This window comes from Phacochoerus africanus, chromosome 3, assembly GCF_016906955.1.
Source record: "Phacochoerus africanus isolate WHEZ1 chromosome 3, ROS_Pafr_v1, whole genome shotgun sequence".
NCBI lineage: Eukaryota > Metazoa > Chordata > Mammalia > Artiodactyla > Suidae > Phacochoerus > Phacochoerus africanus.
The window spans coordinates 145,849,974-145,865,607 of record NC_062546.1 but is presented as its reverse complement, the minus strand read 5'-3'; the positions used below and the strand labels follow the sequence as shown (position 1 = coordinate 145,865,607).

Genomic DNA, 15,634 nt, shown 5'->3' with positions numbered 1-15,634 from the left:
GCAGGAAAATGTGACCCTAAACCAGAATAAAATCAAATAAACAGAAGCAGACCCAGAAATTAAAGAAATAATGGAGTTATAAGACAAGAATACTAAAACAGCTATTATAAAACATATTTATGCTGAATATGCTCAAAGATTTAAAGAAAAATATAATGAATAGAGAAATGAGAAATATACAAAAAGAACCAAATGGAACACATAGAAATGAAAAATAAAATATATGAAATGAAAATATTACCAGATGAAAATATCACCAGATTATAGCATATTAGATAATGCAGAAGAAAAGATCAGTGAACTTGAGGACATAATAACAGAAACTGTCCACAGTAAATATAGAAACCATATCCTTTCATCTGAATGTTCATGTAACTTCAGTATTTTTATTGACAGTTATCTGTAGATCCATTATACCAGATTTCTCATCTGAATGGGAAATTTGATTAAAATCCAAATATTTATCATATCAAATATTCACGAAGTGAGTGCAGAGACACAGGTAAGCTGGAATTTTGTGTGGTTTACTGGTTTTCCAAAACAGTTTGTTTCTCAGCACAGCACTAGTAGCTCCACCTGAGCCTACACAATATGTATATCTCAGAGTTCAACCTCTCACAAGAGACTGTACTGACTCATACCCTGGGACAGCAGACAGCTCAATTCCAGGCTGGGACTAGGCAGAGAGTAGAGCAGTAATCTTAGTAAGTAGTCCCACTCTTGCTCCCCACTAGATATTTCACCTTGGCACCTACATTCTCTTGGGTGTTAAAACTAGCTCCTAAGGTTTATATCTGGTCCACAATCCCCCCTTTGACACACAGAGAAGGACGGTATGGGGAAGAGACACCTCAAATCTTGCTAACACCATAGGTTCTCTCATCATTTGGTACCTAGTGATGAAAGAATCTATAGTGTTTTGTTCCTCTTCTAGTGTTTGAACCTAGCTATGAATATCCTTAATGCTTAAATATTTTATTCAACATTTCTAGAGTTTAGGAGTAGAAAGGGGAAATTCTTGTATCTGCTCAGTTTGCTTTCTCGACCAGTTTTGGACATAACTTTTATAGTTAGAAGATAACTAATAAGATGGAGTTCTTCTGGTGGTGCAGTAGGTTAAGGATCTAGCATTGTCACTGCTGTGGCAGGGGTTTTATCCCTGGCCCAGGAACTTCCACATGCTATGGGTGTAGCCAAAAGGAAAAAATAAAATAAAATAAAATAAAAAAAACAGAAAATAACCAGTAAGGGTACTATCCAAAGATAAATGAAAGAAGCAACAAAGAAAACTATCTCCATGTTCAAATGAACTCTGAGAAGAAAAGTAATTACAATTTGGCCTTAAGAATATTAACAAGAACTGAAAAAGGGTCTGAAGATTGCAAAATTGAACTTGTCCCACAAAAAGAATTATTACCTTCTTAAAATTCTATAGCACTTTACCCATTTTAAAGAATAGTTTACAATATCACATTTTCAGTTTTAATAAAGCTGTATCTTTACTTAGAATAATTCCTCATAAAACATATTTTTATCATACCTATATCTACACAAAATAAAATTTTTCATTCTGATATTATTTAAAATTACCTTTATGTTTATTCAGAAGCTTGTAGCCTTCACAATATCTGCCTGATGAAGTCATCATCTTGGCTGTGTCGAGATAAGAGTATGTTGCAGCAAAATCAAACTCCTTTTTACCATCCCACCAGCCTTTCTGCTTAGCATAGTTTCTCATGTCTGGGTGCTCCCGATCAATCTTGGTTGTTATAGAAAGCTGATTAGAAATATTACGAACTCCCTCTATTTTCAAAGAGGAGGAAAAGGGAGAAGAAAAGTCATATTTAATGAAATGTATCTATCTCTGTACGTCATGATCCTTAATCACTATTTCAATGTAAATACAGACTTCTAAATATTGTACCATGTGCATACTCAAAAAGATAAATGAATTATTTTTTAAAAGTAAACTTTTTATTTTGAAGTAATTGTAGATTCACATGCAGTTGTAAGAAATAATAGGGAGATCCTATGTAACTTCACGGTCTTCCCAAATGATAACATCTTGTACAATATCACAAACAAAATATTGGTATTCATACAGTCAGGATACTGAATATCACAAAGATCATTCATGTTGCCCTTTGATAGCCACACCCACTTATCTCCCATGCCTACCCATTCATTAACCCCAGCAACCACCTGTTATCTATTTACATAATTGTCATTTAAAGAATATCATATAAATGGAATCATACAATATACATCCTTTTGGATTTTCTTACTTCATTTAATTCTCTAAAGATTATTCCAAGTTACTTTATATATCAACAGTTCATTCTTTTTTATGGCTGAATAGTATTCCATGGTATGGATATACCACAGTTTGTTTAAATATTTACAAGATAAAGGACAACTGGGTTGTTTCTAGTTTTTGGCTATCATGGAAAAAAGCTGCCATAAATGCTCAGGTACAGGTTTTTGCATGAATTTAAGTCTTTTTGTTTTTGGGGATTTTTTGTTTGTTTGTTTTTTACAGCCTCAACTGCAGCATATGGAAGTTCCCAGGCCAAGGATCAAACTGGAACTGCAGATGAGGCCTATGCCACAGCCATGGCAACACTGGATCAGAGCTGCATCTACAACCTATGCTACAGCTTAACTCACTGAGCAATGCCAGTGTTTGAACCTGAACCCTCACAGAGACAAGTTGGGTTCTTAACCTGTTGAGCTACTATGGGAATGCCTGAATTTAAGTTTTACTTCTCTGGGATAAATGTGCAAAATTGCGATTGCTGGGTTGTATAGTAGCTGCAGGTTAATTTTTTTTAACTGGCAAATTGTTTGCGAGATCAACTGTACATTCTTACTAGCAATGTATCAGTGATCTATTCTCCATATTCTTGTCAGCATTTGGTAGTGGTCTTTAAAATTTTTTAGCCATTCTGATAGAGGTATAGTGATATCTCACTGTGATTTTAATTTCGTTTCCCTAATGGCTAATGATGTTGAAGATCATTTCATGTGCTTTTTTGGCATCTCTATATGCCTTTAGGTGAAATGCATCTTCATGTCTTTTGTCCATTTTTCTAGTTAGATTGTCTTTTTACTGTTGAGTTTTAACAGTTATTTATATATTCTAGATATTAGTCTTTTATATGAATTACTTTTTTAAAAACAGTCATAAGTAGATTTAGGATGGAAATATAAGGCTTCTAAAAATATGTTACTAATTTATAACAAAATTTTCAACTAAAATAAAACAGCAGAAACAATAAAAGCCTGTTCTAAACAGATCATAATAAATGAATTAAATTATGATAAATGAAAATTGATAACATTTAAAAACAGGTTTAGAATGACAGTCTTCCAAGTAGAAATCAATTAAATTACTCTAATGAAGTCATACTTGGGATGTTTTTACTACAAAAACTAGACTTAAGTCATGATAGAATCAAAGAGAGAGAAGAGGAATTTTCCATCTAATAGATCATTCCCTAAACTATTTAGTTCTTGGGCTAATTTAGAATTAGGAAGAGAAACCAGTTGGCAAAGTTAATCTACAACTGGATAATCAAACTTAATGAAGGTGTTCATTTTGGATGGTTCCATGGGGCTATCTTTTTCAATAGCATACATTTATTCATTTTTCTCTTATATATAGCACACTTGATAAAATAAAAAAGTGCTTAATGGTACTAAGCAGGCTAATTATCACAATAAGAAAAATATTCTCAGGAGTTCCCATTGTGGCTCTGTGGGTTAAGAACCCCACAAGAATCCATGAGGATGTGGGTTCAATCCCTGGCCTTGTGCAGTGGGTTAAGGATCTGGCACTGCTGCAAGCTCCAGCATAGGCCGGCAGCTGCAGCTATGATTCGACCCCTAGACTTGGTACCTGCATAGATAAAAAGGAAAAGAAAAAGAAAAACAGCCTGAATTCAATTTTATGTATTAATAAACATACATGCAAAATATAAAATGTCCATCAAAACAACTGTCAGTCACCTGTTTTGCAAAATCATATTTAAATCATCCAATGCTCAAGGCTACCTTCATGAAGACTTTCTAAACTTCTCCAAACCATAATGACTTTTCCTTTCTTTAAATGTTTATAGCATAAATGTGTATGTATCATTCATGCATCATTTACTATTTTCACACATGTATCTTACTATCTATCTCCCCTGTAAAACTATGAGATCCAGGAGTTAAGAATACAAGAAATACATGATCATGCTTGACCACAACACTGTACTCTAATGAAAGAATATTGAACTGAGAGCTGGGATAGAAAGATTTAAATTCTAAGTCTCTCATTCACTGCCCCCTTTGGTTTCCCCCTTGGTTGTACCCACGGCACATGGACGTTCCCATGCGCCAGGGAATCTGACCTGTAGCTGAAACCTACACCACAGATGTGGCCACACCAGATCCTTAAGCCACTGCATCACAGTGGGAACTCCTCTTATTCGCTGCCACTTCATATCTCTGGGTCTCATTTGAAAAATGAGGGGAATATATGATGACAAAGAAATCAAGAAAGAAAAAAGCATTCTAAAACTATTCTCAATGACATCAATTTTCTACACTTTACTATTGTACCAATATATTCTTTCTAACCACTAACCCATAGTCACCAATCCCCAACAACACTCCCATTTTCCCACCTCCACACCCACAGATGATAAAATTTTGGAATTCAGTCCAAAGCTAAAACAAGAAGAAACTGTAAAGAAATGGTTTCACTTTATTAAAAAGTGAAAAAATACTATAAAACAGCCAAGAGCTTCTGCACAGAAAATGTAAACAGGCTATATGAAATTAATACCATATATATGAAAAAGACATAATGACACTTCTTTTTCAAGAAAGCTCTTTATAGTGCTTTTTCACTGTATTTTTTTTTTTTTTTTTTAGGGCTGTACCTGCGGCATACGGAAGTTCCTAGGCTAGGGGTTGAATCAGAGCTGCAGCTGCTGGCCTACACCACAGCCACAGCAACACCAGATTCAAGTCGTGTCTGCGGCCTACACCACAGCTCAAGGCAATCCAGATTCTTAACCCACTGAGGAAGGCCAGGGATTGAACCTGAGTCCATGGATACTAGTCAGGTTCGTTACTGCTGAGCCACAAGGGGAACTCCCTGGATTATAAATCTTAAAAAACAAAGAAATGCAGTGTCTGCAATTAAGAAGTATTTTATTAATTGTAAAACAAATTAAATCATGAAAAGTTGTTCATACCTTGTACTTTTTCTGCTGCCCAGTACTTCCCTGCAGTCTCCAGAATCCAGGCTTCATTCCTATCAGCTATCAGGAAACTGTTGTGATAGCTAAATACCATCCTACCCTCTGAACAATTTCCACCCTGGCCATATTTTTCTAATAAATCAACAATGACATTGAGGGCTTTTTCAGCTGTATCAGCTCTTTCAAGGCCAAGTCTAAAATAAAAATATTAAAGTTCTCAAATTAAAACAAATTTTCATTATATTTCTTAAGTAATTTCATGCACCTGAGATTTTGTGTTTATATTCAAAGTAAAAATTCTTTCAAATTAACAGATACACTGGAATCTAACTTACAAACTATTCCTCTGAAGTCATATAATTGTGGAATCATAAAAACAAACTTGGTAATTTTTTGGCAAGTTGCTTTATCTCTGAACCTCAGGTATCTCATCTTGAAATTAGGATAATAATAATAATACCCCATAAAGTGACTGTGAAAATTAGTTGCAGTCTGATAAAGTATGTTAGGTACGTCCAAAGAATCATAATTTTCAACTCCTTCCCTTCTTCCAATTAATATTAATGATATTTGAGAGTCTTGAAATTGCATGTCTGTATTCTGAAGCATTTTTTTTTAGGGCAGCACTTGGGGCATATGGAAGTTCCCAGGCTAGGGGTCAAATTGGAGCTGCAGCTGCTGGCCTACACCAAGCCACAGCAACAAGTGATCCAAGCTTTGTCTGGGACCTACACCACAGCTCACAGTGCTGAGTGAGGCCAGGGATTAAACCTGCATCCTCATGGATACTAGTCAGGTTCATAACCCACTGAGCCACAGCAGGAACTCCCCTGAAGCATTTTTAACACAAACTATAAAGTATCAAAGTCCAAATTAAAAAATAGGAAGATAAAACATATGAGTTGCACCAAAATTCAAAATTTAGAAAAGCTCTATAGTGTAAAAATATAACAAAAAAATAACCTGACAAGGTCCATGCCCAGTAGTGCCTCTTCATCACAAACTTCTTCTCTTCCCCATACAGCTTCATTCCCAATGCAAACTCCATGCTCATTGGCTCCCATTTCTGCTCCCCATAACCAAGCTGGACGACTAAGAACAACAGCATATGTTTCAGGAACTTGATCAATTTCTATGTAAGTACACTGTAATGAAAGTCACAACAACAATAAAACCAAAAAAGAAAGTTATCAAAGTCCAGAATCTTTTTTTTTTTTTTTTTGTCTTTTTGCCATTTCTTGGGCCACTCCTGCAGCATATGGAGGTTCCCAGGCTAGGGGTCTAATCGGAGCCGTAGCCACCAGCCTATACCAGAGCCACAGCAACGCGGGATCCGAGCCGCATCTGCAACCTACAGCACAGCTCACGGCAATGACGGATCCTTAACCCACCAAGCAAGGCCAGGGACTGAACCCGCAACCTCATGGTTCCTAGTCGGATTTGTTAACCACTGCGCCACGACGGGAACTCCCAAAGTCCAGAATCTTGAAATCAATCAGAAGACATGACCGTTATGAAAGAGATAAACAATTATAACTAAATTGAAATTTTCAATAACATTAATAAGGTCATTATCCTTAAAACAAATTCAGAATTTCCCCAAGGGCATTTATTCATTCAGATATTTGCTATTATAAAGCACTCTGCTAAGAGATATGTTGGTTACAAATATGAATCAGATACAGATCTTGCTTTCAAGAAACTAAGACTTGTACATTACTTAAGATACAATGAAATATAAAGTATAAGGGCCATGAATAAAAGTGAAGATGAGGTGCTAACTGAAGCTCAGGATATGAATAGTTTCTAGTAGTGAAATCTTAATACATTTCGTAGAGGAAGATGTGAGTTGAAGTGTAAGGAAACAGATCTCAAACTCAATGTCCAGTGTTTCTTGGTTAGTGACTTAAGTTTCATATGGCAGCCCTTTAATAAAAGTGATTGCTATAGAAGCCCACGCCACATGTGGAAATCACGCATTGGGTGTGTCCAGAGCAGTGAAAAGAATGAGAACTACGGGTTTACAGGATAGGTAAGACCTAAATACGAAGAAACAAAGTAAAAATGGATCCAAAATGGATAATCACAGCAAAAGAAAAAAAAAAAAGTGGCTTAGTACAGTTGGCCCTCCATATCTACAGATTCCACATCCACAGATTCAACCAAACACAGATTGAAAATAGCTGGGAAAAAACACATTCTAGAAAGTTCCAAAAAGCAAAATTTGTATTTACACTTGTGGCAACTAGTTACATACCATTCACATTATACTCTAAGTAATCTAGAGACAATTTAAAGTATATGGGAGGATGTGCATAAGCTACATGCATTTACATGACATTTAAATTTTTTTTTTTATTTTTGGCCACATCTGCAGCATATGGAAGCACCCAGGCCAGAGATCAAATCCATGCTACAGCTGCAACCTACTCCACAGCTGTGGCAACGCCAGGTCCTTAACCCACTGTGCCACATCAGGAACTCCTATATGCTATTTTATATAAGGGACGCAAGCAGCAAAAGATCTTGGTATCCAAGGGGGTCCTGGAACCAATCTCCACAGATATGGATGAACAGCTGTATACATAAAACATCTAATATTTAATATATTTTGGTCTTAGAATATCAACAAAGGGAGTTCCTATTGTGGCTCAGCAGTTAAGAATCCAACTAATAGCCATGAGGATGTGGGTTTGATCCCTGACCTCACTCAGTGGGTTAAAGGATCCAGCGTTGCTGTGAGCTGTGGTGTAGGTTGCATTTGCATCTCAGATCCCATGTTGCTGTGGCTGTGGTGTAGGTCCACAGCTGCAGCTCCAATTGGCCCCCTAGCCTGGGAACTTCCATATGCCACAGATGCAGCTGTAAAAAGGCAAAGAGAAAAAAAAAAAGAATATCAATAAAATGAAGTCTAAAATATGTAACCTCGCAGTAAAAGCATAATGTGAAATTTTTACTTTAAGTTCCATGTAAATGTATTTTTAATAAAAATTTTAAAAATCCTTTAATTAACATGTACATTATCAAATTACTTCATAAAGTACACAGTGTTTTCACTTTTATCACTGGACCAAAAAAACCTTTTTTGATGATAAAACTGTTATTTAAAGAGTCTGGAAAGACTTTTCCCATTCTACACCAAACAGAATTTTTTTGCCCATCAAATGCCAGCTGAAACCCCAACTCCCAGTGAAGCCTTCCTTGATTTCTAGTCTGAATTAATTGCTTCTTCTCCACTGCTGTCACAACTTGCTGCTCTCACTTAAATTTAGCATTTAAACCATCCTTCTTTATAATGGGGTTAGTTACCTGTACAGTCTATTCCTCTACAAGACTCCTATAAGACAGAACTAGTCTTCACAGCAGGCTTGAAATCCTTTTGCCCTATTCAACATGCTTGTATATGGTAAGAATTCACATATTTGATTAAAAAATTAGCAGTAATTATTGTTATTTCAGCCTCTTCCAAATCATTGGGGAAAAAAAAGACCAGAAGTCTATTCTGATTCAAAATTTTTCAAATTTAAATTCTTGAATTGTTAACTTCTATAGCCTCTGCCAAATAGCTAGCTAATGATTTTTTTAAATGTTTGTGATATTTTTAAGGAAAAATATTGCTAACAAAACACATATTTTACCTACCTTAAGATGTTCTTTCAGGTTGTCATGAACTGCTGCAGGAAAATAAACTACTTCTTGTACTTCATCACAAGGTCTATCAGAATTTTTTCCAAAAATAATCCTATTATCAACTGTTGTTGGAGGTAATGCCACAAAAGTGTCACAGGAACAAGGTTCCATTTTTTTTAAACTAAAAAATATGGAAGATTCAGAATAAAAAGGGGAAAACATTTTTACAATATATATAAAACAGAGTAATTTTACTTGGTGACCAGGGGCTATCACTGCCATATCTAACAAAGAATGCTCATTGAAGTTTTAAATTTCATATGCTATACTACAAAAATTAGTAAGAAAAATGAATTTTTTTTTTTAATTTAGGGACACACCTTGAAGCATATGGAAGTTCCCAGGCTAAGGGTTGAATCCGACCTGCAGCTGCTCGTCTACACCACAGCCACACCAACACAGGATCTGATTCACGTCTTCAACCTATACTGCAGCTCACAGCAATGCAGGATCCTTTAACCTACTGAGCAAGGCCAGGGATCAAACTGGCATCCTCATGGATGCTAGTTGGGCTCCTAACTCACTGAGCCACAATGAGAACTCCCAAGAAAATGACTTGGGAATGAACCCAATACAAGAATTAATAAGAAAATAAGAATGCCAAGTACTTTCTTCTAGTCTATAGGTCACATTTACCCTCTAAGCTCTTTCTCTCCTGAAGTCTTCCCTGAATCTCACTATTTCCATAATTGGGAACCCTTGTACCTACCTCTGCTGTTATAAAGACCATATCTGTGCATTTATATGAGTCTTCTTACTGGAGTAAGATCCTTGAGGAGTTCCCCTCATGGCTCAGTGGTTAACAAACCCAACTAGTATCCATGGGGAGGTGGGTTTGATCCCTGGCCTTGCTCAGTGGGTTAAGGATCCAGCATTGCCATGAGCTATGGTGTAAGTCACAGATCCCGAGTTGCTGTGGCTGTGGTACAACTACCTAGCCTGGGAACTTCAAAAGACAAAAGATCTTTGAGTGCTGAGAATATGTCTTACTAATCTTTTGTATTCTCATCCATGGAACTATGAAAAAGTCCCAGTATTATATACCTAGTATTTCCTCAAAGGAAGGAAGATAGGGTCTCTTTTGAACTGGAGAATACACACAGATTACAATACTGATAAGGCTGAAATTTTGAAACAGACTCACTGAATCAGACAGACAGAAAAACAAGTCAATGAAATTCCAAATCGTTATTTCCAGGAAGATGTTCACATTCATAACTTATAAACCCTGATTGCATAATTTAATATCAGGATAGTGTCATCATTTGGAAAATCTTCAATCTTCAAATTTAGTAGAAATTGTTTGCTTCTAGAATGGCTCATTGAGTTTCCTTCATTCCTTTGTTTTTATAATATCCAAAGCTTAAAATGACTTTACTCTAACAGATACTAGCAATTTAAAAACAAAAATTACGTGAAATAAATGTTTCATTCAGAAGAAAACAAAATGACTCAAGTAAGAAACAATTTCACCCTGAAATTCATGAGTGATGGAAAAAGAGAGGTCACCACTGCTTCTGTTCTTTTCTGTAAATTTCAACCTTTTTGTCCTAGATCTGCACCTTTTTGTGTTCCAAAGTTAGTTCCACCATACCTAACCTTGGCAGGCTATTTAATCTCTATCTAAGCCTCCTGTCTCATAGGTAAATAGCTCAGGGGGCTGTTATGAGAATTTAATAAGACAATATCTAAAACATTTTGCACAACGCATAGAACATATTAGATACGTAAATGAAAGCTGTTACTATTATTTGTCGGAAGAGTAAATGTCTCACAAAAGGCTTATTCTTTTTTTTTTTTTTTTTTGCTTATTCTTGACATTACCTACCCCCATCCCAGGAGAGGCCTTAGTTGGCGGATCCCCCACAGCAGTAGCAGCTAGGTCCACTCAAAACCCTAGTCTCAAGGGCCACCAAGCTGCACTAGGTGATCTGAGCTAAGTGTGGTCGTGAGGAAACCTAAGGAAACATGCAACCTAGTTCGGAAAACACCTACCCCATTTAAGAGGGAATGCTCTGAGAGCCTTTACTAACTCCTAGGGCGTATTCATCATTTTTCCCCCTATTTTTTTTTTCTCCTTTTTTAGCCACTCCGCAGCATATAGAATTTCCCGGCGAAGATCAAATCCGAGCCACAGTTGCTACGCTGCAGCACTGGATCCTTAACCCACTGTGCTGGTTGAGGCGCTCCAAAGATGCTGCCGATCCCATTGCGCCACAGCGGGAATCCTATCAGTTAAGAACTTTCTGCCTCAGGCGCCGCACAACTAGTAACCAAATAGAGTTCTCGCCTTGTGGAGTTGGTATTCTATTTTATATGCTTTTTAGTTCACCAAGCGCCTTCAGAAACATCACATCGCTTGATCCTCACAAACGTACTACGGTTAGAGCAATAATTACTACTTTAGTAACACAGATGAGAAAAGTTGGTGCAGAAAAGTTTTGCGTAACTCGAGTCAGTTCACAAAGATCTCTGACTTCAAGCGCCTCCAGCAGAAGAGCCGCCACCCAGCGCCCACTCTGCCGCCCAGCCCGAGGCGCTCAAATTGCAAGCCGCGCAGCTGCGGCCAGGCCCCTCCCCGGAGCCTCTCCAAGAAGCCCCTCAGTCTGTCCTGCAGTTCCCAACTTCCTACTTCCTAGTGTTGACTATGCTAGCCCCTCCCCCGTGGACGCCCCTCACCAGGTCTCGGAGCTACCCAGCGTGAAAGGAAGGAGAGGCGACGAGAGGCAGGCCATCGAGCCAGCTGCCGGAAGCTGCCCCCTTTGACCCCGGAAGTTCACGCTGCTACGGGAAGCGCAGTTCCGGCTAGGCGGCAGAGTTTGTTTACATTGCTCAAAGATATAGCTGCTGCCTTCCCCAGCTCAGGCTCCAAAATGGGGAAATCCTTCGCCAATTTCATGTGCAAGAAGGACTTTCATCCTGCCTCCAAATCCAACATCAAAAAAGTGAGTACGGGGAACAGGCCCTTGGCGCCTTCGTTCCCAGGAGTTTCTGGAGGTGAGAGTGGAAGTGTCTGTGGGATCCCTCTTCTCCTTGTCTAAAGCCTTGGCATTTCTCATCCCTTCTCCGCTGAGAAACTCACTGACAAAGCTGCCCTCAACATTTATTCTTCATCAGCCAAGAGACTAGTGGCTCTGTCAGGTCTTTCAGTTCTGTCAGTTAGGATGTAAATCCTTAAGATACGAAGACTGATGTTAGGATTCCCCATCAATTCCCTCAGCAGATTCTGATTTTTTTTTTTCTTTTCGGATCCCAGAGATCACGGTTTCTGAGCTTTGCTATCCTGTACTTTATTTAAGATAGATTTTTATCCTCTTTATCTCATCCGATAATGCAGTGTCTGTCTGATGACCTCATTGAACTTTGGTTTTTTAAATAACCACTTGCAGGTCTACTAAGTCCAGTACAAAAAAGTGCTGAATATTATGGCAGGGGAAAGCAGAATTGTGAAATAGAAAGAGTGAACATTGAAACTAGCCCTAGATTCTGTTATTCCAGTACAGTTGCCTTTAGCCCCGAGACCTTGCGCTAAATATTTAACATCCTGATTCTTCATCTCCTAATCTATAAATTAAGAATGATCAATACGAAGTTCCCTTGTGGCTCAGCAGGTTAAGGATTCAGCGTTGTCACTGCTGTGACACAGATTCAGTCCCTGGCCCAGGAACTTCTGCCTGCCTCTGGTGTGGCCAAAATGGAAAGAAAGAAGAAGAATCAGTATCAGTTGCCTTTAGAAATTATGATGAGGACTAAATAAGATGGTGTAGGCAAAGGCTTTGAAACAAGTACCACTCTGCCCATCACCTAGAGGGAGTACTCAGTAAAATGTTAATTGCTGCTGCACACGTCCTTATTCTTAGCCTGCTCATAAAATACAGGTGGTAGCTAGAGTTTCATCCTTGGCCCATGTCTTGCTTACTCCATATGCTTTCCCAAGCAATCACAGCCAATTTCATGAATAAACCTTTTCTTTATTCCTCCCTTTCAAGGCTGCAGTGCAACATCTTTCCACCTAGCTGGAGGCACCTGAAGACAACTATATACTAGACAGTTTTATCTTGATATCCTACTGGCATCTCAAACTCAACATACTTGAAATGGAACTTTTATCCTAAATGTGCTGTTCTTGTTATACTTCCATTTCTCATATCAGTATGAAACAGAGTTAGTAACACAAGCCAGAAATTCAAGATTCATCATTTCCTATCACCCTTTATCTAGTCAGCTAATTGTCACTGCAGCGGTTGGGTTCATTGTTGTGGTGTGGGTTTAGTCCCTGGCCCAGGAACTTCCACATGCCATGGGCATGGCAAAACGATACACCAAAAAACCAAAAATTTAGCATGTTTATAGAGAAAGTTTTGACTTGATATTTATGTTGAATGGTTATCAGACACTTTGTCCTTTACTTTAAAGGAGGTAGGAAGGCATTGATACCTTATAAACCTGCAAATAACATGATTAAATATCCTTGCATGGGCTGTGGGCTTTCTACCATCACCATTTTTATGACTCAGAATTTTACATAGGGACGCATTCAACCTGTGGTGGGTGGTGGTGCCCTTGAGCAGCTAGCTGCAGGACATCAGATACATCTGTCTTATCTCTTTGTTTTCCCACTTGTCGCCTCCCTTTTTTCTACATCTGCCTTTCCTCTCCTTTCCTTTCTTTCTCCTCCTTGTCTTCCATTTCTCTTCTCTTGGGATGTCAGTGATAGCCACTGGCACCTGTGGGCATTGTTTAACCTTACTAAACTAGACATATTCCATGTAGAGAGATGGCCAGTCCCTTCTCTGAAACAACACAGGACTGAGTGCAGGAAGCTATTGTATTCCAAGTGCTCAGAGTGGTTCTCAAGTTTGACATTCTTGCCTGAAAGTTTAGTTATTTTTAATGATCATATTTGTGTATTTCTATCGTCACAAATCAGATTTTTCAGCTGTTATTTTGTGATGTTGATATTATGACCAAAGTAGATTATTTTATAAACTATACACAATAGCATTTTATATTTTATTATAAAAGAGAGCAAACTTCCTATTTAAGTTTTTTACTTTACTAATTTAGGTATGGATGGCAGAACAGAAAATATCATATGATAAGAAGAAACAAGAAGAATTAATGCAGCAGTATCTTAAAGAGCAAGAATCATATGATAACAGGTAAGAAATCCACCCTGCTGGTGTTTTTAGAATAATCAGTTCCATGAGACTATCCCTTACTGAGTCATACCACAGCCGCAGCAACATGGGATCCTAGCCACATCTGAGACCAATACCAGATCCTGCGTTGCTGTGACTAAGGTGTAGGCTGGCAGTTGTAGCTCTGATTCAGCCTAGGCTGGGAACCTCCATATGCCATGGGTGTGGCCCTAAAAAGCCAAAAAAGAATAAAAGAAAGAAAGAGAAAGAATCTGTATAGATTTTTAGTTAAGTTAAAACAAAATTGCTAATATCATAACTTTATCTTTCATTTTGTATACGTGTTGAATTTTACACGAAATGGAAATGGATCTTCCAGTTGATTTTCTGTTATTTTTGTTTCAATATAAATGGAATGCTTTTTTTGGGGGGGTAGATAGATAAGTAGATAGATACACATACATATATATATATATAGAACATAAAGTTTACCATTTTTAAACATGCTTGATTCAGTGGCATTAATTACATTCACTGTGTTGTGTACCATCACCACTATTTCCAAAATTGTTTTCATTATCCCAAAAAGGAACTCTATACCCATTAAACAGTAACTCTCTATTCTCCTTCCCTCTAGCTCCTGTGAAAATACTCTTCTTTCTGTCTCTATGAATTTGCCTATTCTAGGTACATCATGTAGGTAGAATCATACACCACTTGTCCTTTTGTGTCTGGCTTATTTCATTTAGCATAACAAGTTCAAGAGTCATCCATGTTGTAGCATGTATCAAAACTTACTCTTTTTTATGGCCAAATAATATTCCATTGTGTGTATATAGCACAGCTGGATCTATCCATTCATCCATCTTTTTGAATTCAACCTTATGGCTCTTTTGAATATGCTGCTGTAAACACTGGCATACAAAAGTCTGTTCAGCTCCCTGTTTTCAGTTCCTTTTGGATATACCTAGCAGTAGAATTGCTGGATCATATAGTTATTCTATGTTTGGCTATTGAAAATCCACCAAACTGTTTTCCATAGTGGCTGCACCATTTTACATTCCCATCAGTAATGCATAAGGGTTCCAGTTTCTCCACATACTCACCAACGTTTATTATCCCCCCCTTTTTTTTCCAGATAATAGCCATCCTAATGAGTAGGAAATGGTATCTCATGGGGTTTTTTGTTTTTTGGAGTTTTTTTTGGTATCTCATGGTTTTGATTTACATTTCCCTAAAACCTAGTGATGTTGAGCTTTTCATGTGCTTGATTTTATTTTATTTGTTTGTATTTTAAGGCTGCACCTGTGGCATATGGAAGTTCCTTGGCTAGGGGCTAAATCGGAGCTACGGCTGCCGGCCTACACCCCAGCCACAGCAACGCTGGATCCTTAACCCACTGAGCAATGCCAGGGATCAGACCCGCAACCTCATGGTTCCAAATCAGATTCGTTTCCACTGCACCGTGATGGAAACTCTCAAAAAAGAAATCTTGTACCCATTACCAGTCACTCCCCATTCCCACACCCTGAGCCCCCTTCTACCTCTGAA

At 37.8% G+C, this 15,634-nt stretch overlaps 2 protein-coding genes across 6 annotated transcripts in view; one reads left to right on the top strand and one right to left on the bottom strand.

The window, feature by feature from the left end:
* The window catches only part of SCRN3 (secernin 3), a 39,255-nt gene extending 27,554 nt beyond the window's left edge, over positions 1 to 11,701 (bottom strand). Inside the window, exons 1-5 of one of the 5 annotated variants that reach the window (XM_047772908.1) lie at positions 11,622 to 11,701; positions 8,895 to 9,063; positions 6,216 to 6,397; positions 5,247 to 5,446; positions 1,591 to 1,803 (exon numbers count right to left, since the gene is read on the bottom strand). In XM_047772908.1, the coding sequence (XP_047628864.1) occupies positions 1,591 to 1,803; positions 5,247 to 5,446; positions 6,216 to 6,397; positions 8,895 to 9,063; positions 11,622 to 11,677 (820 nt within the window). In that variant the 5' untranslated portion in view covers positions 11,678 to 11,701. The other 4 variants (XM_047772909.1, XM_047772910.1, XM_047772911.1 and 1 more) reach the window with 4 other exon arrangements.
* Positions 11,702 to 11,705: 4 nt separating this feature from the next.
* Positions 11,706 to 15,634, top strand: part of CIR1 (corepressor interacting with RBPJ, CIR1) — a 37,792-nt gene continuing 33,863 nt past the window's right edge. The window contains exons 1-2 of the mRNA XM_047772913.1: positions 11,706 to 11,887; positions 14,010 to 14,104. Of these exons, the coding sequence (XP_047628869.1) occupies positions 11,816 to 11,887; positions 14,010 to 14,104 (167 nt within the window). The 5' untranslated portion in view covers positions 11,706 to 11,815. The remainder of the gene's footprint in view (positions 11,888 to 14,009; positions 14,105 to 15,634) is intronic.